General features: G+C 50.5%; 1 protein-coding gene across 1 annotated transcript; it reads right to left on the minus strand.

Moving 5' to 3' along the window:
- Positions 1-2065: 2065 nt before the first annotated feature.
- On the minus strand, positions 2066-22278 carry BACE1 (beta-secretase 1). The gene is made up of 9 exons (XM_053366309.1): positions 21802-22278; positions 14154-14242; positions 12382-12598; positions 10749-10886; positions 9200-9334; positions 7854-7955; positions 6819-6968; positions 4737-4908; positions 2066-4198 (listed from the first exon to the last, which is right to left on the minus strand). Exons 1-9 carry the CDS (start codon positions 22060-22062, stop codon positions 3957-3959), a joined length of 1506 nt encoding a protein of 501 aa, XP_053222284.1. The 5' UTR covers positions 22063-22278; the 3' UTR covers positions 2066-3956.
- Between the last annotated feature and the right edge of the window lie 259 nt (positions 22279-22537).

Genomic DNA, 22537 nt, shown 5'->3' on the forward strand with positions numbered 1-22537 from the left:
CCAAGGCAGGTCACCACAACCGTCCTGCACCATACGAAGAGAAAGTAAAAAATTAAGTGGGTCCCACAATGCGTGGCTGAGCATGAAGGTCAAAGAGCAAAGTTTGTTTAAGGCAGTGTTTTCAAACTTCCAAATGGGATGCCACCACCTTACCTTACTCTGCCTTCAGTAAACACAAATCTGCCCCACCGTTTCTGGGATATGTAGAATGGGATTCTCCTCTACCGTGGCCGTGACAAAGCCTTTTGCTCACCTTCCAAAGCCAGCTCAGGAAGGACGCAGAACTGCACAGGTGTGTACACACCCACCCCTTGGGCCATGCTTCTTGGCCACTTCAGATCTGCTTTGGTAGCCTGGGGAGGCGCAGTGGTGCTTTAATTCTGCTGCAAGGGCAAAAAATGCTGGGGGGGGGGATGGTGAAGCTATTGGCCATGATGGGAGCTGGGGTTCTATCACTTGGAGGGCCACATGCCTTATCCATCACTCTGTGTGTGTGTGTGTGTGTGTGTGTGTGTGTGTGTGTGCATGCTCCCCCAGAGTTTGAAAGCTGTGGGTCAAAGTGCTTGTGGGCCATAAGGACCAGACCAGATGTGCACAAAAAGGTGGACCCTCCCCTCCCCAAGCCTTCAACAAAAAGCTTTGAGTGGCATCTGTGTTGCTCTTCTTTCCCAACTTGCCTGTGTTTGAAAATGACCTGATCTGCCCTGATGCTTATAAAATGGAATTGAGCTCTGGGTGGGTGTGGGTGTAAGGTGCTTGGATGGGGCCATTGCTGTGCTTGGAGGGGGGGGCAGGACAGGAGAGAGGGCCTTCTGCCATCACACCACTGAGGTTATTATTTGAAAGCGAGCTTTGCAAACTGCTTCATTGGTGCTGATGGCCAACAAGTGCTTCACTCCCACAAGCCAGACCATCCCAGGGAATGGGAGGAGAGAGAGAACCCCCCTCAGCACCATGTGAAGCTTGGTACAGTCCATAAAGTGCATTTATCCACCCCAGAGCTATTTCCCCCCCCATCCACCCGGCCTCCCACCACCTGTCCATTAAGCCTTAGCAAACAAGTGTTTAAAAGGAACCAGACATTTACAAAAATAAAAAGGGTCACTTAGCTCCTTTCTCCTCCACTTCCATTTGAGATAAAACACGGAGGATTTGGGAGCCAGTATTACAAATATTTACAGAATATTGTACAAGCAGATGGCATCTGGCATTCTAGCAAGCAGAAGGCAGCTACCTCCGTCCACACTGCGGAAATAGCCCTGCAACTATGCAAAAAGGTTTTTTGGAAAATAACAATTTCAAGAACAGCCAACATATATATATATACACACACATACATACATGTATTTGAAAACAATGGACATGTTGGAAGGGGAGAGGATAAAGCCACAGCCTCTTGCAACCTTCGGATCAACTGAGCAACACACACACTTCAGTGGCAGAAGTTTGTCTCTTGCGAGCGATGCCAGGCAGAGGCAGCCTCCCCATCTATGGCTTTGGTGGCTGAGCAGCAGCTGACTGCCAAGTGCTTCTTGGTCCCCTGCTTTTCCTGGAGCTGGGGCAATTCCTTGCTAGCTGCCTCTTGCCAGTGTGGCAGGCAAAGGCGTGGACCCCTGAATGCACACCCCCAGAAAGAGTAAGCAGCAGCACCAACCCATCCCAACAGAGGCTCCAAGAAGCCCTGCTGGACATCCTTGCAGGAGGAATGTGCCCCAACTCCTTCATACCCTTGAGAGCCCAGGCAGGGCAGAGTTAGGAGGTCAGCTGCTGTGACTCCAGGCTGCTCTGTGCCACCCTCCCCAAAAGCTTCTGCTCTACCCAGCCAGCAACGAGGACATGGCACAGCCATTTGTCCTAGGCAGAGGCATCTCTCCTGGCGGGACATCTACCACCAAGCAAATGGTGTGAGAGCGGGGGAAGGGTAATTCCTATGGTGACATGATACAGGGCCAGATTTCCTGAAGGAAAGCCTGGCCTCCTGCCTGCTCTTTCTGGAAAGCAAGTCATAGCCAGGCTGCCTGCTGCATCCATCCAATTGCGAGGCAGGCAAGCCAGGCACCTGAGCAGCTGCCTCCAGGCCACTGGTCCAAAGTTCAATCTTCAACCTCTCCAGGTAAGGCAAGGAGAGACCCCTGCCTGAACTGCTGCCAGCCAGGGGCAGAGCAGCCTCTCTCGAGGCCGGCACTTGCCTGGTGTTTTTGACTACAACCTCCATCCTTCCCAGCCAAGCACAGCTGTGCTCCCAGGATCACACAGCTGGGGCTAATGGGAGTTGTAGTCCAAGGGCACCACCTTGGGGGAGGCTCATGTTGGACGATACGGGGCTAGATGGACCGGTAGCCTCCCTTGGCAGAAGGCAGCTTCCTAGGTTCAGTAATGCTCAGGTGACAACGGCCGCTGCAGAAGCAGCACCTGGCTATCAGCAGTTGCCCAAGGATGCTCAGCAGGCAATGATGAAATGAGCTCTAAATATCTGTGGCAACAGGCAGCCCAGACTCCTGGACCATGTTCAGACTGTAACGGGGAAGGGGGGGGTCCTGTTTCCTTGCAGAATAAGTTTGGAACCCCCAAAAGAGGGGAGCACAGCACCATCCAGCTGGCCCCAGATCTGGCTCACTGCACCTCCACAGCTACCATTGCCCAACCAGCAGGACTTAACAGTGAAGAAGAAGCCACAAGGAAAACACTGAAGGATGGAACTGGGAAAAAGGGATGCAGGGTGGATATGGGGGTGATGAGTCCCCTGGAGGCTTGCTAAACCCAGGCGAGTCACACATGGCTCCAGGTGTGATGGATGTCTGCATAAAACCACCCTCCCCAGATTGGTGCCCTCCAGGTGGACAACTATTCCCATCAGCCCTGGTACACAAAGAGAGCTGACTCCCCACGATGGGCAGAACTCCACTGAGTTCTGCCACCCCAGAGTCCTGCTCGTGAAGGAGGCAAGGGACAGGGAGGAGTGAGGTGCCCATCAAGAGAGGCTCCTTGAAGAGAAAGCGCTTCTCCAGGGAAGCAGCTAGGAAAGGCAGCTAGACAGCCTTGAAGAGGAAACAGGCAGCTGCTCCTTCTCATCAATGGATACAAAACTCTTTTCGACTCCTGAAAGCCTTTTGGATGCCTGGGATTAAAAAGGGACCATCAAGGCCCGTCCACTGCCAGAGGCAGGGATCCTCCCTCCACTTTGCACGGTTAACAAAATGGAACCCTCCTTACCTTGAGATGGACACCTGTGTGTCGCAGCTGGCCTTGCCCCCAGACCCTATTGGGGGGGTGTTCCTTGAAAGAAGTGTGGCCAGTGAAGGGCCGAGAAGGAGCCCAAATGCTCCCTGAGTGGGGTGGGGACAGATTCCCCCTCCTTCAGTTTACCATTGTATAAGTTACATATATTTATATATATCTCTATATATATATTTTGTAGAGAGACACGCACACAAACCCTTTAAGAAATGACAGCCACTCTCATCAGCGCTACACAGAAGCAACACTTTGGGGTCTGTCCATCCCCGCTGCCCTTTCCGGCAAACCCTTCCAGGTCGTGACACCTTGCGAGTAGTCCCATCGTCACATACGAGCAAAACGGGGGAAACAGCCATGAAGCCCTGAGGTGGGAAATAGCTCTGGGCCCCTCCTGAGCTGAGCAACCAGGCCCCACCAGTTCCTGCTTCTCTTCCTTGTACGGTGACGGTAGACCTCTCTCACCCACCAGGCGGGCAGCGAGAGGAAGAGTAGGGCCTCCGTAAGCTGCCATCCCACAAACCACGGCAGGAGGGAGGAAAAGGTTGCGCGTCTCCTGCCGCTTTCGGTGCAGCCGGCCAGTCCCCCACTCGCAGGTGGCCCTGAGGCAGCTGCAGACCCGCACACGGCGGAGGTGGAAGGGGGTGGGAGGAGTTTGTGGCTCCTGGCAGCTGTGCCCCCTGGCTGCCGGCACGGGCCGGAGGGTGGCGAGGCAAGAGCGCTCACTTGAGCAAGGAGATGTCGTCGGCAAAGTCGTCGTGGCCCCGGCGCAGGCAGCGCAGGCAGCGCCACTGGGACACCATGAGGCAGAGAGGGAGCATGAAGAGGGCGCAGATGGCCGCCATGACGTAGGCGATGGTCATCAGCGTGGACTCGTCCGTCTGGGGGATGTTGTAGCCACAGTCCTCCATGTTGGAGTGAAGGAAAGGGCCGTCCACTGCGGCCGTGCGGAATTCGTCGTGCACTGAAGCCAAGGGAGCAGAGGAAACAGGATAATGAATGCAGGACATCAGTGGTAAGACAGACAACTGATGTGCAGAAGGCCCCAGGTTCGATCCCAAGTAAGTACCGTATTTTTCCGTGTTTAAGATGTTATTATTTCCTTAGAAATAATAGGCAAAATTGTGGGTCGTCTTATACACAGATAGCAGAAGGGGGGGCGGGTGATTTGTGGCAACAGCCAGCAGGAGATTTGCAGTGGCAATTGGGCGTGTGATTGGTTGCTGCGGCCAGGCCTGCTGACGATTGGCTGCGGCAAGTGGGCGTGCTCTTTAGGCGTGTCATGGCTGCTTTAGTTGAGATTCCTGCATTGTAGGGGGTTGGACTAGATGACCCTCAGGGTCCCTTCCAACGCTACAGTTCCATGGGTCCATGAGATGCATAGGCAATGGTGTGCCTGAGGCAGCTGCGCAGGTGAGTGGCACCCAGCTCTGCCCACTGGAAGAGGCTGCCCGTCTGTCTGCCCCTTCTGCAGTCAGCCCCTCCTGACAACTTACACTTACCATGGCAGGCACTGACTGCAAAGCCGATGCGCTTGCGAGCCCGGTCAAAGACCACGTAGAAGCCCTCCATGATGACAGCGCCCATGACGGTGCCCGTGGACGACTGGGAGATGGCGAACTTGTAGCATTCATCCTGAGACGTGGCCACGTCCTCGACAGGCCGCAGATATTGCTGAGAGAGGGAGAGGCTTTTAGTAAGCCGGGGTGCAGAAATACTACCTTCCTTCCCCAAATGAGAATATGCTGCCATGTGGGCTCAGAGGCGTCAGGGTTGCCCAACAAGATGAGGAAAGCACTCTGCCCATGCACAAAGGCACTCTTGTTTTTATTTTCTCACAAGGGGCCAGCTGCCATTTGCTATCAAGCTGGGCGCAGTTTGTTTCCTCCCTGGTCATCAGGAAACACTAGCCAGAGCTAAGTTGCATAATTGCTCTGCTATTTTTGCTTCAAAATTTTGAATTTGTGATTTGAGTTTCAGCCAAATCACCCTCCTGAGAGCTCAACTGCGTTTTCCAAGCCGCCTTGGTCTTCTGCGCAGCTGTCTTTGTCTAGCACCACATTTAAAACCACCCTCCACTGCGATGTCAGCAACGTGGACTACAAAGCCCATCATCCCTAACCACTGGGTCCTGCTAGCTAGGAATGATGGGAGTTGTAGTCCAACAACAGCTGGAGACCCAAGTTTGGGAAACGCCGACCTAGTCTTTGCATTAAAAACAAAACAAAATTGCAGCACCTGGTAGCTCTGGCAGGCTCCCCTTTAAAGAAAAATGTAATTTCGGCACCACTTTACGGAGGGCTGGAATAGTTTTTAAACCGTTTCAGCCCATACCAGCGAGTGTTTTTAGACTATGCTGCTGCTATTGTTTTAAAGTGCCTTTAAGAAGAATGGGAAATGATGAATTTCATGGTTCGAATCCCTGCGACGGGGTGAGCTCCCATTGCTCGGTCCCTGCTCCTGCCAACCTAGCTGTTCGAAAGCACATCAAAGTGCAAGTAGATAAATAGGTACCGCTCCAGTGGGAAGGTAAACGGCATTTCCGTGCGCTGCTCTGGTTCACCAGAAGTGGCTTAGTCATGCTGGCCACATGACCTGGAAGCTGTAGGCCAGCTCCCTTGGCCAATAAAGTGAGATGAGCGCCACAACCCCAGAGTCAGCCATGACTGGACCTAATGGTCAGGGGTCCCTTTACCTTTACCTTTTAAGAAAAATGGGAAATGATGGATTTTGATAGTTGAAGAAGACCCCCAATTCCCAGCAGGGTGAGTGGACATTTTAACAGATCCTCCTCTCCCAACACCCAAATTCCAGCCCACAGCTGAATCTGTTAGCATTTTGGTTTAGCTCTAACTCAGATGCTGGCAAGCATGGTGCCCAAATCCAAAAGGCTGGTGTTAATCTGAGATTTCTCTCTCCAGTCCATCTTCCTCTTCACTCCCTAGAAAACTCCGGGCCCCTCAAGACCTCCCAGGTGGGGAGACTGGAGAATTCAACTCTCAGTACAGTCGTGCCTTGGTTCTCAAATGCCTTGGTACTCATACATTTTGGCACCCGAACGCCGAAAACTCAGAAGTGTTCCAGTTTTTGAATGTTTTTTGGGAGTTGAACATCTGACATGGCTTCTGCTTGGGAGCAGGAAGCTCCTGCAGCCAATCAGAATCTGCGCCTTGGTTTTCGAACAGTTTCAGGAGTTGAACAGGCTCCCAGAATGGATTAAGTTTGAGAACCAAGGTTCCACTGTATGTGGATGGAAGATTGAGATAAAATAGTGATAGATAGCTATACATAGATATATACAATTGTGTTTGATGAGGATAATAACTACTGTATTTTATATTTTCCTTTAATATTCTTTTCTTTTGGTGCATTGACTTTTATTCTCTTTCTATAAAGAGAGTTTGGATTTCATGGCTTAATATGTTAAAAACCTCTAATACAATTCTATTAAAAGGGGGGAGGGAGAGAACTCCTGGCCCCTCCAAGCTGCAAGAGCTTCTCCTGAGAGCCAGATGCAATGCCTCACCTGAGGTTGCCTTCACACTCTGCCTACCCCAAAGCACACATGCAGTCGTGGCACCTACCTGTGGCAGGATGCTGATCCGGAAAGACTGGTTGGTGGTCTCGCCCATCAGGTAGAGGGAGATGACCGGGAAGATGTGCCAGGGGGTGGTGCCCACTTGCCAGCAAACCAGCTGCTCCCCCAGCCAGAAGCCATCAGGGAACTTCTCTGTCTGTTGAAGAGGGAGGGAAGGGGGTCTTATTGGCACCAAGACAAGCCACACCAGATTTTGGGGGAGGAGAATCAGGGTGGGGAGGCTGCTTCTTCTTTTTTTGCTTTTCCTCCATTCTTCAGATCAACAAAGATGAAGCAGCTCTCCACCTCCACCCCAGGGAATAATGATGCTTTGTGCTAGAACATCTAGCACAGAGATGCTGGCTCACTTTTCAGAGGTGGGGTGGAGAAACGGTAGCAGGAATGGGTTTTACCATTTCCATGCATTGCAACACCCCCCCAGAGGAGGCCCAGTTACACTAACAATTCATTTTTCACAATATACCGTATTTTTCGCTCTATAAGACGCACCAGACCATAAGGCGCACCTAGTTTTTGGAAGAGGAAAAGAAGAAGAAAAAAATTCTGACTCCCAAAAGCCAGGACAGCAAGCTGGCAGTGATCCCGCTTGCTGTCCTGGCTTAAGGGATAGCCGCACACAGCCTCTCCTGCCCAAGAGAGGCTGAGCAGCTAAGCCTGAAGCCAGGACAGCCAGCGGGCTCCCCCAAGAGCCGCGCTCCCTTTAAAGAGCGTGCGGAGTGTGTGTGTGGCTCTTGGGGGCTTTCCCCCAAGAACTCCATGCTCCACACGTGCTCTTTAAAGGGAGCGCTGAGCAGAGCCTCCTGCCTGTATTCGCTCCATAAGATGCACACACATTTCCCCTTACTTTTTAGTACGGTATGCCCCATTGCAGGATCTGAATGTTCTGGTCCCGGAGCCCTTGGTTCAGGATTCGAACACAGAGCTGAGCACACCTCACTCTCCGCAGGGCCTGCAGATAGGCAGACTAGGAGGTGCCCTTTTCCCTTTGCTGATCCCACCCCACCCCCAGTGCATTTCTCACCGAGGAAGCTGTCTTTATTGACTTCACTGCTGCCTCAAAGACTTTCTTGGGGAGGCGGAGGTTGGTGGTGCCGCTGTCCACGATGCTCTTGTCATAGTTGTACTGCGGGGAAAGGCAAAGGCTCTCAGGCTCCAAAACACCAATTCCCCCCTTCCCTCGCTTTCCCAAGCTCATGCACACCAACTCCAAACCAGCCCTAGCAGTGGGAGACAGAAGCTGACTCATACTGGAACCTGCATGGGTTGGGTGGGGGGGTTTCTCAACTGGAGTTCCCCTGCTATGGCCAGGCTGAGCACAACCTGATCCCAAATATGAGGAGTGGGAGGCGAGCGGTGTTGGCCTGTGGCAAGTGCCTGGGCAGAGGAGCAAGGGCAGGGTCCAGTCCTCAGTCCTCAGTACCAAAAGGTTTCCTAGGCCCTGCCTCCACCTCCAAACCAAGGCATCTCATTGGTGGGCACTGCTCAGGTGGCTCCTCAGCACACACCAAAGTAGGGTGGATTTGATTTTATATCAAATTGATTTAAATCACTAGTCAGTAAGACTTGATTTAAATCTCTCTTTTTTTTCTTTTTTTTTTACAGAAACAACTCATTCTTGCTGGTATAATCTTAATATTTACAACCAGATGAAGGTTTCATTTTTGGAAGAATAAATTTTCAGAGTAGTTTTTACAGTTACATCAAAAAATTGATACTATTAGAAATACATAGACTGATAATTATGAAATTATTGTGAGGTTTAATAAGTTAAATGTTTATATTTGGACAACTTTTCTCCTGCACTTTATTGGAAGAAGAAAAACAATCATTTCCTTAATAACAATTAAAACAATTTATTTAACTAAAACAATAACATTATAGCACATCTATCCATGTTTGTTAACTGATGTGGTTAAACAATTAAAAAAAAACCCAGCAACTTAAGACTGAGTTTTAGCACACATGAAAAACTTAAACAAATCCTTATTTCCTAATGAATAGCCTTTGGACTACAATGTAACTTAAATAGAAAACTATCTTAGTGGCTTGGTGGGTGTCTGTGTGGGGTAGGTGTGCAGGTATGCTGATATGTACAGTATAGGTAGGTATTATATAGAGTAATGTAGGTATGTTTTATGTTATGAAAATAAGGTAGTGTGTTGTGTATTGTGTAAATGTATATGTATGTGTTTTATATGTTAATAAAATTTAAACGAAAAGAAGAAAAGAAAACTATCTTTAGAAAGATTTTTCCTGCAAAGGCATTTTATTTTAAAAATCCAATTCAAATAAAAAAATTCTGATTTTTTAAATTAAAAACTTTGATTTTTATCCACCTGCACCTGAGCATCCCTGGCTCCCTCTCACCTCCTTGCAGTCCATCTGCAGGTCCTGCCCATTGATCTCTATCCTGACAATGATGACCTCGTAGTACCACTCTTTCCGAATCGGGGTGTACCAGATGCTGCCCACGTAGAGGGACGGGTCGATGCCTCCAATGATCTGCAGGGACAGGGGTGTGGCAGGAAATGGCATTAAGAGGAAGGGGCCGAGAGGAGGGTGGTGGATGCCCCGTTCCCCTCCCCTGCCCACCGCTCCTCAAAGCACCGGCAAACTTCCTGCCTGGGCTACTGGAGGCTCAGAGCTGCCTAGAATCTCCAGTCCAGGCCAAGTGTAAATGGGACAAAGGGGGCAATGGAGAGGAGAGGACACTCTGCGTGTGCTCTGACACACTCTTCTCCTCAGGACCCTCGTACCTACGGGACCCCCTCTCCTGGTATGCCCTGCGGAGGACCTTAAGGTCCATAAATAGCAACACTCTAGCGGTCCCGGGCCCTAAGGAAGTCAGGTTAGCCTCAACCAGAGCCAGGGCCTTTTCAGCACTGGCTCCGGCCTGGTGGAACGCTCTGCCTCATGAGACCAGGGCCCTGTAGAATCTGATTTCTTTCCGCAGGACCTGTAAGACAGAGTTGTTCCGCCTGGCCTTTGGCTTGGAACCAGCCTGATCCCCTCCTCCTCTTTCCTTTTCCTTCTGTGATGGAACCCCTATTTGGGGACTTCCCTGGCTTTTCTGGCCCACGTAGGACCAGTCTGGATAGTTGGCCTTGGTGAAGACTTGACGTTTTCTCCCCCAAACAGTTTTTGATCTGGGCTTCCACTGAAATGAGGCTGCATTTTAAGTAGTATTTTAATCTTGTTTTTAAGTTGTATTTTAATCAATTGTTTTTATATCTGATGTTAGCCACCCTGAGCCCAGTCTTGGCAAGGGAGGGCAGGGTATAAATAAAATAAAATAAAATAAATAAATAAAATAAAATTAGAACGCTGGTCTTCCACATAAAGCTAAAGGGACCCCAGACCATTAGGTCCAGTCATGACCGACTCTAGGGTTGCAGCGCTCATCTTGCTTTATTGGCTGAGGGACCCGGCGTACAGCTTCTGGGTCATGTGGCCAGCATGAGTAAGCCACTTCTGGTGAACCAGAGCAGCACACGGAAACACCGTTTACCTTCCCGCTGGAGCGGTACCTATTTATCTACTTGCACTTTGACGTGCTTTCAAGCTGCTAGGTTGGCAGGAGCAGGGACCAAGCAATGGGAGTTCATCCCGTCACGGGGATTCGAACCGCCAACCTTCTGATCGGCAAGCCCTAGGCTCTGTGGTTTAACCCACAGCGCCACCTGCGTCCCGGCCTTCCACATACTCACCCCCAAAACAGGACAGCCCTCCTGCCTGAACCTCAGCACCTGGAGTTGGGCTGTGGTTGCTTAATGGTGAGGAGAAGGCACTCTGCAGATGCTCAGAGGTGCTCACAACCTCTTTATTATGTAGTTGTTTCGAGACTGGGAACAGGTTCTGGGGATCCAACTCAAAGGAGGAAAAAGAGACCCTTCTTGCCCCTGTGCCCCTCACTCACCATGCTGCCCCCCACAGAAGCCAGGGCGTCCGAGACGTTGGGCGGGAAGCCGGCTCCACAGAGCTGCAGGGAGAAGAGGTTGGGGACCTGGGTTTGCTTCACCAGCGAGTCAAAGAAAGGCTCCAGGGTGTCATCAGGCTGCAGAAAAGGAGACGAAGGAGGAGGGACTCAGCATCAGTGATCAGGGAGGAAGCAAGTAGGCTGTGAGCTAGCCTGCTGGGCTTTGGAGGCTTGGATGCTAGAATATCAAGGAGAGCGGGATGAACTGCAACAACATGGAGTTTTTGCCCAACGTGGAGCTCGAATCCTCAGCCCTGAGATTGAGAGTCTCCTGCTCTACCAACTGAGCTATGCTCCTTGGGAATAAGGAACATCTAGAGCCCTACCAACCCAAACTACCACTGGCCCCAGCTAGCATGACCAATGGTCAGGGCTGATGAAAGGAGTCAGGTGACTCCAGAAGAACAACAAGCTTGCCAAACTCAGGACAAGACTGCGCATTTCATTCTGGGCAGCTTCCGTGTTGCTTCCTGGCAAAGGAGCAAAGGCCTGCTCTCCAGGGACCAGAAATCCAGGGTGGCTAGCTGGTCAGGTTTAGCAAAATCTCTCACTTGGACTACTGCAATGCGCTCTACGTGGGGCTACCTTTGAAGGTGACCTGGAAACTACAACTAATCCAGAATGCGGCAGCTAGACTGGTGACTGGGAGTGGCCACTGAGACCACATAACACCGGTCTTAAAAGACCTACATTGGCTCCCAGTACGTTTCCGGGCACAATTCAAAGTGTTGGTGCTGACCTTTAAAGCCCTAAACGGCCTTGGTCCAGTATATCTGAAGGAGTGTCTCCACCCCCATCGTTCTGCCCGGACGCTGAGGTCCAGTGCCGAGGGCCTTCTGGTGGTTCCCTCACTGCGAGAAACCAAGTTACAGGGAACCAGGCAGAGGGCCTTCTCGGTAGTGGCGCCAGCCCTGTGGAACACCCTCCCACCAGATGTCAAAGAGAAAAACAACCACCAGACTTTTAGAAGACATCTGAAGGCTGCCCTGTTTAGGGAAGCTCTTAACGTTTGATCCATTACTGTATTTTAATATTTTGTTGAAAGCCGCCCAGAGTGGCTGGGGAAGCCCAGCCAGATGGACGGGGTATAAATAATAATTATTATATTATGTAAAGTGCTTAAGGTCTCACAGAGACCTGCCAGAGGACAAATGCAAGGAGACTGTTCTGCAGGTGGCATTCAAGATGGCAATGCCCTTTAAGGGGAGCTCAGTTTTAAGAGCAGCAGGATTGGCTCCCTAAGCCCCTTTGGGCCTTCCAGGAGCCAGGGCAAGGGGGTTAAAGGAGGGTTATCCTATGCTGCTTCTGTGGCTGCATTATAGTTTCCAAGAGTATAACAAACAAACAAAAACAGGTAAGCCTCTAAACTGGAAAACTGTAGGGAATTTTAATAAATTTTAACTGCCCAACACATTTCCATTGGGAGATGTTGTTGTTGTTGTTTTACTCTGCAGTTGTGATTTGTGCTGGAAGGGTTTGGGGACACACACACCCCACCCTCTTACATTATACAGTTTCCACAGTGGCAAGGGGTACATTTCTTCAGAGGTGCCCACACTGATGCCAGGCTCACCCGGGCAATCTCCGCATATGCCAGGCCCAGGATCCCTTCCCAGTTGGACCCGTTGATGAAAAACTTGTCCGACTCAGTGATGGCAGCAATGTTGGCGCGGACGGTGACGTTTGGGCCGTGGGGGATGGTCACCAGGTCAGTGCCAAGCTCCCCTTCCCACTTGCCCTGCGTGTACGGCACGTAGACTCCTTTCCGCAAGTCCCGGTATGTACCAGAGCTGCAAAAGACACACAGGGGGTGGTTATGAGGCAGTGAGAACACAGGTAGGTGGCATGTTGAGGGAGTTACCTGCATGAGGCAGCCTCAAAAACTCAAGGAAAGACCAGGAAAGACTGTTTAAATATGCGACAACAGCTGCAAGGATACTACTAACCCAAAGATGCAAAGAACCAACAGTCCCAACTAGGGAAGAACGGCAAACCAAACTGCTGAACTACAGGTGAAACTCGGAAAATTAGAATATCGTGGAAAAGTTCATTTATTTCAGTAATTCAACTTAAAAGGTGAAACTAATATATGAGACAGACGCAAGACATTGGGGGGGGAGGAAGGGTTTTTCTTGGGGAAGAGGAAAAAGGGGGGGGGAATGAAGATGATATGTTTTTGATAATTTGTTATGTTGAAATTCTTAATAAAAACTATTTAAAAAAGGAAAAAAACGGACCTCCAGAACAAATTAAGTTCTTAACCCGAGGTACCACTGTAATTCAGAAAGTGCTCTTGGCAGATGTGGTGCCTTGGAGTGGGGGGGCATCACATCAATGGTGTGCACCTGCCCATCTTCTCTGCTCACGTCTCCGTAGCAAGAGGAGCAGATTGCCCTGAGGCATGTCCATAGCACCCAGCCCATTTCCGGCCGGCTTTGGGCCGACTCCCCTATCAGCGCCTTGGCTCTGAACAGAGGCTGGCTGGCTCTCCCCACTCGGCCACGCAAGGCGAGGAGGCAGTGAGCAGACCGAGGCGGAAGGGGATCAGCCTGCCATTGTCCATTGTGCCCTCCAGCAGCAGCTCAAGGGCCAGACAGTAGCTCAGCATTTCTTCCCCCACGGCACAGAAAGAAGCCATTTAGCCCTGATCTGTGTGCTGGTGTCACCTGGCGCCACCCTGGCACTGCCAGCCCGTGGCCAGATAGTCAAGTGTTTTCAGAAGACCTTACCAACGATAGAAGAATGGCAGATGAAGATCAGCGACCAGAAGGAGGAGGAGTATCAGGAAGAGTGGATTAAATTTAATGATTACTTAGTTAAATATATTAAGTTAAATTAAATGAAAACAGCTTGCAGATAACTTAATTGGCTCAGGATTTTATTTATGTTAAGTGTTGAATTAATATGTTTAATTTCATAATATGAAGATTTAAGGATGTTAATGTTTAAGTTAAATTTTATAAGAACTGTGATTTGGAAAACCATTAAAAGGACATGCAATGAAATTCAACCAAGGGGAAGCAAGGAAGTCACTTAACAATGTTAACAAGTGTAATTTTCAATAAGGCTATGCTTCATGTTTGTTTGTTTATAATGCTGTGAAAACCAATAAAAAAATTTGAAAAGAAAAAGTGTTTTCAGAAAACCAGAGACAGATGGGGCAAAGGGGCATAGGGATTATGGCTGGCGCTTGCAAAGGCGAAAGCCCCTCAAGCAAATTAGGGGCTCAACACCTCCCTGGCGAAAGAGGCTGGCGGGACAGAAGAGGGGAGAGGAGTGGTTTCCTCACAAGCTCAGAGTTGCCCTCTCCTGCCCGGCCCCACATCAGCTTCCCTGCATACTCACAGCTGGCGCCGGTAGTACCGCCTGAGGAAAGGGTGAGGTGCTGCACCCACAGCAAAGTTACTGCTCCCTGTGTCCACCAAGATATTCAGCTGGGGGAAGAAAAAGGGAGAAAGGTCGGTGTGTTTCATGCAGAGAATTGCAGGGCAGCCCAATGTGCACGGCAACATCCAGTCCGGGACAATGAACTTGTGCCTGACCCACCCACGGCCCAGAATATAATAGCTCCAGGATGCATAATGCAGCACCTCGTCTTTTAAACGAGGCTGGCTTCTGTTAGCATTGGGCATATGCAGCCTTCTGAACTACACAGGTCTCTACCTCAGGGAGAAAGGATCTAAATTGGGCACAGAGAGGCCAAGCTTGGCATCAAGATGCAAATGTTCTGTCGCTTTGGGCAGCGGCCTGTTCCAAGTTCCAGGAGTGGAAGGCAAGTTCCCCCAAGGAAAACGTCTCTGTGCACATATCTTTAAGCCAAAGGGAGAAGCCGGCTCAGAGCACAAAGTCACTGGTTCACCCCCTGCCCTTGGTCTGCAGCGACAGCAGCAGCAGCAGCAGCAGCTCCTCTGTGTGGTTTAGCCAGTCTTGGAAGAAGCGTCAGCATCAGCAGCAAGCTGCAGGTGTATCAGTTTCCATGTCAGCTGGGGAAGGTCAGGGCTGCCAGACCCCAAGGTGGTGGCGCTGAGGCTGGAAGGAGCCTGCCTCCCCCAATCGCTACGCGGCCTAACCCTTTGCACAAGGGGTGCAGCAGAAAGACAGATAGCTTGCTAACCTTGTGGGGTCAAACGCGGAACAATTTGAAGCGCTGCTGTCTGAAACAGCACAGGAACACTGTCCTTTACACTAGGAGTGAAGAACCTGCCCAGATGCTGTTAGACTTGCACAACACTAGGGCTGATGGGAGGTGCAGTGCAGCAACAGCTGGGGGAGAGCACAGATGTTTCCCACATCTGCTTTTTACGCTCCAAGAAAGGAGGGGACACCCCCATGCACTAAGGCACAAATACTCTCCAGGGATGGGTGCTTTGAGAGGGTCTGGGCCACTCATAGGAGAATTCAAAGAGGGGTTATGAAACAAGACAACTTCACTGTTGTATGCTCACTGTTCATTTGCTTTATAAATAAGAATAGTGTGCTGAATAGACCCCCAATGGCACATGCCTCCATGTGGAAAGGCTATGGTATTGATATGTGACTCCTCCAAAACATTGCTTTGCAGAATCTATTTCATTAGGATGCCTGCAAAATTTTATCCCGACTGCAATAATGTTTTTGTTTCTTAATGGTATGCCCTGCAGAGGACCTTAAGGTCCATGAATAATCGTAGTTTAGAGGTCCTGGGCCCTAAGGAAGTCAGATTATCCTCCACAAGGGCCAGGGCCTTCTCAGTGATGGCTCCGACCTGGTGGAATGCTCTGTTCCATGAGACCAGGGCCCTGCAGGATTTAACTTCCTTCCACAGGGCCTGTAAGACAGAGCTATTTCTCCTGGCTTTCAATTTAAACTTAGCCTGATCTTTTGTTCCCCTTCCTTCCCTCCCTCTCCCCTTTTTATGAAGATTTCCCGCTCTGGGATCCCACAGCTAATTCTCCCCTGGCCTCCTCACTGGCCCAAATAGGACTAATTTAGCCAGCTAGCCCTGGTGATCATCTAATGTTTATTGGATGGATTTCCCCCCTAAATTGATTTTGAATTCTGAATTTATTGTTATGCACATTTTATACTGTATTTTATGCTGGTTTTTGTTGCATCAATTAAGTGTTTTAAATTTGTTGTTAGCTGCCCTGAGCCTGGTTTTCTGAACCGGGAAGGGTGGGGTATAAATAAAAAATTATTATTATTGTTGTTATTATTATTATTATTATTATTATTATTATTATTAATTGTCTGTCTTGTTTGTTTGTTGCTGTTTTTGAAAACTCAGTAAGCACATCTTTGGAAAGAAAAGCCCCAACTCTCCTGCCTGGATAGCCATGCAGCAAGTGAGAGCATAGTGCCCACGCAGGCTTGAGCCCAGCAGCTTGGGGAGGAATTTCTCTCCGTTAAAGGCCATCGAAAAAGCAACAGTCCCCCCTAGCCTTGCTTGTCTTAAGCAGCCCCAAATGGAGCAAGGAAGAAACCTCGCCATGGAGGCAAGAGGTCAGCACAGAGGCAGGCTGCAAGACCTCAAGTCACTTCCTGCAAATGTCAGACCAGGCAAAGGCATTTGTAGCTTCTGCTATCTCCAGATTTCTGGGAAGAAAGTCATGTGTGCCTAATCACAATGAGATCACAAGCAGGATGCCAGATACTTGTTGGCTCCCTCTCCTGGATCGTTCACATAGGATTCTTCTATATTTATACAGCTTTTCACCAAAATTCATCATCGTTCCATTCCATATGGCTCACTTAAAAGGTCCATCAGCAGCCATTAGTACACAGCATCAGGCTTCTCTAGGCTATGAGCGTCCTGTGGCTCAGCTGCACAAAGATGCAGAATGCCCAAAGCATCCTTAAACATTTATACAGCACAGAGCATTTGGCTTGGCACCTCCTGCATTTTATTACCAGCACTTCACAGAGGGATTCCCCTTATATATTCACCTCTGCCTCCTGACCACTCCTACTGGTTTCTTAAAGGCAAGGCTCTTAAATGTCAGTGACTACCTGGCAGAGTAAGAAGATGCTTTGATAGGTCAGCAACTCGCAGGGCTGATCTAGAACTCGAGACAACCCCAAATGACAAGCCATGACCTTTAGCACCAAGTGTGCAGCAGCAGCAGCAGCAGCAGCAGCAGCACGTCAGCAGGAGTGGAGAACCTCTGGCCCACCAGATGTTGCTGAACTACAATTCCCATCAGCGCAGCAAGCATGGCCGTGGATGATGGGATTTGTAGTTCCCCACTGTTGGACCTTAGAGGCCAAGACAAAAAAAAAATCCAAACCAAAAACAAACAAGAACCTCCTAAGCAGACCATTGGTTCAGACAGAGCTATTGGGTTATGGTCAGATGCAGTAATGCTTCTGATAGCAGTTGCAGAAAACCACTAGAGAGAGAGGGCTCTTGTTCTGCTTGCAGCCTTCCCATAGCTTCTGGCTGGCCATTATGAGAACAGGACGTTGCACTTGAAGGGCCATTGGCCTAATCCAGCAACATCTTATGTCCTTATGTTACCACTAATGCAGTGATTTGCTGTAACTGGCCTATCTGCAAGTGGTAAAGTCACTGCAGCCAGGTGTGCACTGGCCTAAGTCCACATGGGTTGCACATCAACAGAGAAAACTAAACTGAAAAGGAAAACAACAAAATGACTGGATCATTAGCAAAGCTGTTCAGGAAGATCCACACCCCCCAAAAAAGAGTTTTGTGCTGCTATTTTGTTCTTATCGTGTTAACTTATTTTATAAGGAAAGGTGGGAGCCAAGAATATTTCAATGGTGTTCTTAGGGGAAGCCAATTTCAGTCCCTGGTTTTCAAGAATGCATTGCAAAATTACTCTGTAAACTTGAGACTGAAAATGGTTGTGCCTAAGAGTGCCCTGGAAGAAGGATTCAATTTGGGGAAAAGTTGGTCTCAATGAAAGCCCAATTCTGTGCCTAGAGGTCTCCTTCATCCTTTCCCTGCCTTTGGGGACCTGCCATCTCACTTTCTCTACATGCGGTTGCATGTGAAAACCCAGGCACTTCTTGTTAGTATCTGAGAGCATGGAGAACAGAAGCCTACCCGCTGTTTTTGCCCAGGACAGCAGAAGCAGTTATGCACTGCACCAGAACAGCCTCTTCCCTGTGTCCCAGAGGACATAGCCGCAAGCCGCCACTGGGTTTGCTGGCAGTAATTGAACTCCCTCTGTTCAGCTGCAAACCTGGGCAATAAACACACACACCAATGGCGGAAGTGCATCAGAGCGGCCATACCAACCTCCTCTTGGGTCCTGCTGCAAAATCTTTCAGTGAGCAGCCGGGTGGGGCCTAAACAGAGAGGGGGCAATAGAGAGCCTTGCCAGGTCTTGCTGCTGGGCAGCCTTAATCCTGACCTCACAAGAGCTCCGTCTTCTCCTAATCCCCCACCAAGAGTGTGCCAGGAAAGGACTTACTGCTTTTGCACTAATCAGCAAACCACAGTGCACATGTGTACACAAAGCACAATCTCTTGCTCCCTCCGATAATTTTTTGAAGGCTATCACCTGCCTCCTTTGAATACTGACCATCCAGGCAACAGACAAAGTCAAGCTTCCATAGTGTTGTCACCAATGCCAGCCCTACACAGAGTAGGCCCATCAAAGTTAATGGGCATTGCTAATTTATGGCCAGTTGGGTTTAGTTGGGTATACTCTGAGTAGGACGTCATTGGCTCCAACCCCGTAAGTTTAACTAAATTAACAGATGTCAATGAATGGGGCTGGCTTGTGCACTCACTCAAAGCAATCTTCGGGGGGAAACAGAAACTGCTCTCTGCTTCTGGTGCTACCATCTCTTTGCCTGAATGGGAAGAGTTCAGCACAAGGCATTTAAGGGTGCAAGACCAATACACCCTGCACAGGAGTAAGTCCAATTGAATAGAATGGAGCTTACAACAAAATGAGCCTGCAGTGACCCTGGGTAGCACAACACCCTTTTAGACTAGAGAAAGCAAAGCCAAGGGAGTCAATGTGACTCTTCCCCACACACACCCCAAACAGAGTTTGTTTTTCCACCCAGTGGCTCAAACACTCAAGCACCACCTTGACAGGGCTCTACAGCCTGGCAATGGGTCCCAGAGGAAGATGACAACAGCCTTTGTTGTTCCAGGTGACAGCAAGGTCAGCTCCCCAACCCAATGTCCCACCAGCCCTGCCAATCTCACTTTGCAGCTGGCTCTCAAAAAGGCCAACAGTTTGCACACCCACCCACACCTGGGGTCACCACTGAGGATGCTCTGCTCAAGCCACACCCCCGCAAATCCTGGCACTTTTCAGCTTTCACAAGCTACACTCACTTGCAGTCAGACAAAGGCTGCCCACCAAACCCCTTGCAAACTCACATTTCCCCTCATCCACACAGATATGACACCCTGTAGCTTGTTAAATAAGTTGGAGCTCTTGTTATTAAATATACCAAGAAAAAAGCACACCAAGAACTCAGGCCAATGTTAGTTTCAATAGTGGGAGTAGTCCCTACTTGCAAATCAATAGTCAATTGTAACAAAAACTAATCCATTCAAAAGTATGTATTCTGACAAGGATTACAAACTCAAATAGAGATTACAAACTCCAGCAGAGATTACAAACTCAAACTCATAAAGATATGTATAACACAATAATTACGTGTGGGTAGATCAACATGTAAATGCACAGAAAAGCTCAAGATACACGTTGATCTACCCACACGTAGTTGTTATCTCTGAGAAACGTAGAAAATAACAGGATATATTTATCCGAAAGTCTTCAAACTTACCCGACCCTTTAAAAATTAGCTGATGAAGGTGAATACATCGAAACAGGGCCCTGTCCTGGTTTCTGATCCATAATTGACTTCTGACTTCTGCTCAGTGATTGAAACTAAGACCTCCACGTCAAATCTGACTATGCACTAACAGGAACTTATCTCTACTCATAAACACTTATCTCTAATTCTGTAACGAATTGTTGTGTTATACATATCTTTATGAGTTTGAGTTTGTAATCTCTGTTAGAGTTTGTACCCTGTAGCTTGTGGCACCGTATTGTCACTCTAGAGCCTCTTCAAAGTCCGAATACAAGCACTTTGGGGAAGCAATGCCAGTGTTTGCTCTGGCTTTGGAGGCTCAGCTTTGCAGAGAAGTTTAATTCGCTAGCCTGAATTTTGCCACTGTGGGCCTAAGAAAACAAATGTGCTCATAATATGCACACCTGGTACCACTTACTCACGCACACATATAGGCTTGTACTTTTCCCACTTGCTTTCACACACATGCACGCTTTATATAAGGAACCTTTAATTCCACTGAAAGCACCATATGTTGCTGGCATCTCAGGCTTACTTGGCCCACGGCCAGAGAGCTGAAGAGGCAGCCGGCAGAGGAGGCTTGGGGAGCTGCGGGAGCCTTCCTGGAATCAGGCAGCTCTGAGCAAACCCGCTTGGCAAGGCGAAGTAAAGGGATGAGGGGTTTCGTGGCCTTTTCCCCAGCGGTGAAAAGTCAGCTCGGCAGTGGAAGGGCACAGAGAGCCCCCTCACACAAGATGTGGAGCACACCATGGGTCAGTTTGGAAAGAAGCAAAGGTGCTGGAAACGCGTTCTGCACATCCTCAGAGGCTATCGCCTGAAATATTTCAGGCCAAGCCCCAGCGCTAAAAATAAGTCACACGGCTAAGCTGCGGCTTAAGCCTCAACAAATGCCCAGGTACATCCGGCTGCTTGCGTAGAAGCAGGCAACCCAGCTGCACAGAGGGAAATTTTGTGTCTTCGTACACGACAAAAACGCCACTTCTCCCCTTGGATCCACGCACACGTTCTAAGCCAGCTCTCTTCCTCACCCACCCAACCAGTCGCTCTCTACGGCAGCTTCTCATTTTCAAAGCTACTAAAGAGAAGCAGCTCCAGATAAGCACAGCCTTTTTTCACCAGTGGAGAAGAAATGGTCTGGTTTCCCACAGGAAACAAATGATTTCCACGCTCTGCTCACTTTTATCAATGGCTGCACCTCTTCGGAAAGCCCTTCCCCCAGTCTGCTCCCTGGGGGGACCCCAAATAAAGCTGCTGAGGAGCCAGCAAAAACAGCTCCACCAACAAGGACTGCTTTGCACTGGAAAGGCTGCTGGATGTCAGCTAAGGACACAATGGGGCTGGCCGCACGAGACTACAGGGATGGTCACTAGTTGTGTGGTCTGGTTAGACATAGTGAGACCCGATTTCAGTGACAGACCATGTCTGAATACCTTTCATCCAACTCCTCCTTTTAAAAAAGTGTTTTCAAAGGATTCAGATAGGACTCAGAGAAGACATCCTCCCTTGCCATCTTGCCCTCCCGGCCATGAAGGGCGAACAAGGAGGCAAGTGATCTGTCTCTCTCTGCAGGCAGCACACAACACCCAACTTTCCCCTTTCATCCTTGCAGCGGCCCCTTCAGTCTCCCCTCCCCTGGGCACTTTGGATCTTCTGAGGGTCCAGCTCCTGGAAATCACCTGCAAAGTGCCCCACCAGAAGCCCCGCTGAAAATCCTAGGCTGGTGGCTAAGAGTCAGAGCTGTGAGCTAAAAAGTACAGGCTGCAAGGTTGATCTCTCTGCCCTGGAATAGCCAGATGGCCTTGGGGAGCCCCCGCCCCACCCAAGCATCACACACACTTACTGTCTCCCCCACACAGCCCCATCTCCACCTGCAACCCACGGACTTTCTTCAGAGGCGGGATCACTGGCCTTGGATAGGAAGCGTTCTGAAATTCCCGAACTTGGGTCTCCAGCTGTTTTTGGACTACCATTCCCATCATCCCTGACCACTGGTCCGGCTAGCTAGGGATGATGGGAGTTGTAGTCCAAAAACAGCTGGAGACCCAAGTTTTGGAAACCCTGATCGAGAGCCATGCCGTCTCCTTAGGGACCCCACCCCACCCCAGCATGGGGAAGGGCGCTGGCCTGGCCGGATACCCCTCGCTGCCCGCCCGCCCGCCAGCACACGGGGGTCAGTGGGCGCCAAGCTCGTGGCCCGACGGCGGCTCACCTTCTGCGGGGGGCTCCCCACCGTCATCTCCACGTAGTAGCCCTGCCCGGACTTGCCTCGCAGGTTGTCCAGCATGTCGGCGAAGACGCCGCCGCCGCCGCTACCGGGGCGAGGCTCGTCCTGCTCGTCGGCCGAGCGCGGCTCCCGCGACTGGGTCGGCGCGCTCCGCAAGGGCAGCCGGAGCCCGACGGGCGCCTGGACGGGGCCTCGCGCCACCCCGGAGCCCAAGCACAGCAGCAGCCCCAGCAGCGCCCGAGCCATGCTCAGCTCCGCCGGCTCCTGCTCGAAGGCCGCGCGGGGAGGAGGAGGACGACGACGAGGAGGAGGAAGGGGAGCGGGCAGCGGCGAGGCGGACCAGGCTACTTCCCAGCGGCCCGGCGGCGGCCTCGGGAGGCACCTCCAGGCCGCGGCGGGAGCTGCAGCTGCATGGGGCGCCGCCGGCCTAGGCGAGATGCAGAGGCTCCTGTTGCTCGGCGCCGCGGGCCGGCTCCAGCGCAGCAGCTGGGAAGGCTCCGCGCTCCAGCCTGGGCGGCGGCGGCGGCTGTCCGAGGCAAAGGATTTTCCTTCTGCCGGAGCTCGCTGGGAGTTGTAGTCCACGGGCGGGCACGAGCCGCAGAGAGGCAGCGGCTGCTTCTGCGCACGCGGCAGCGGCGGCTTGCTCGGAAGGCGCGCCTGCCGGGAGCTTCGTAGCGCCGCCTCCTCCTCTGCGCGTTGGTCCGGCTGATGCTCAGGGCAA

This window comes from Podarcis raffonei, chromosome 15 (genome assembly GCF_027172205.1).
Source record: "Podarcis raffonei isolate rPodRaf1 chromosome 15, rPodRaf1.pri, whole genome shotgun sequence".
NCBI lineage: Eukaryota > Metazoa > Chordata > Lepidosauria > Squamata > Lacertidae > Podarcis > Podarcis raffonei.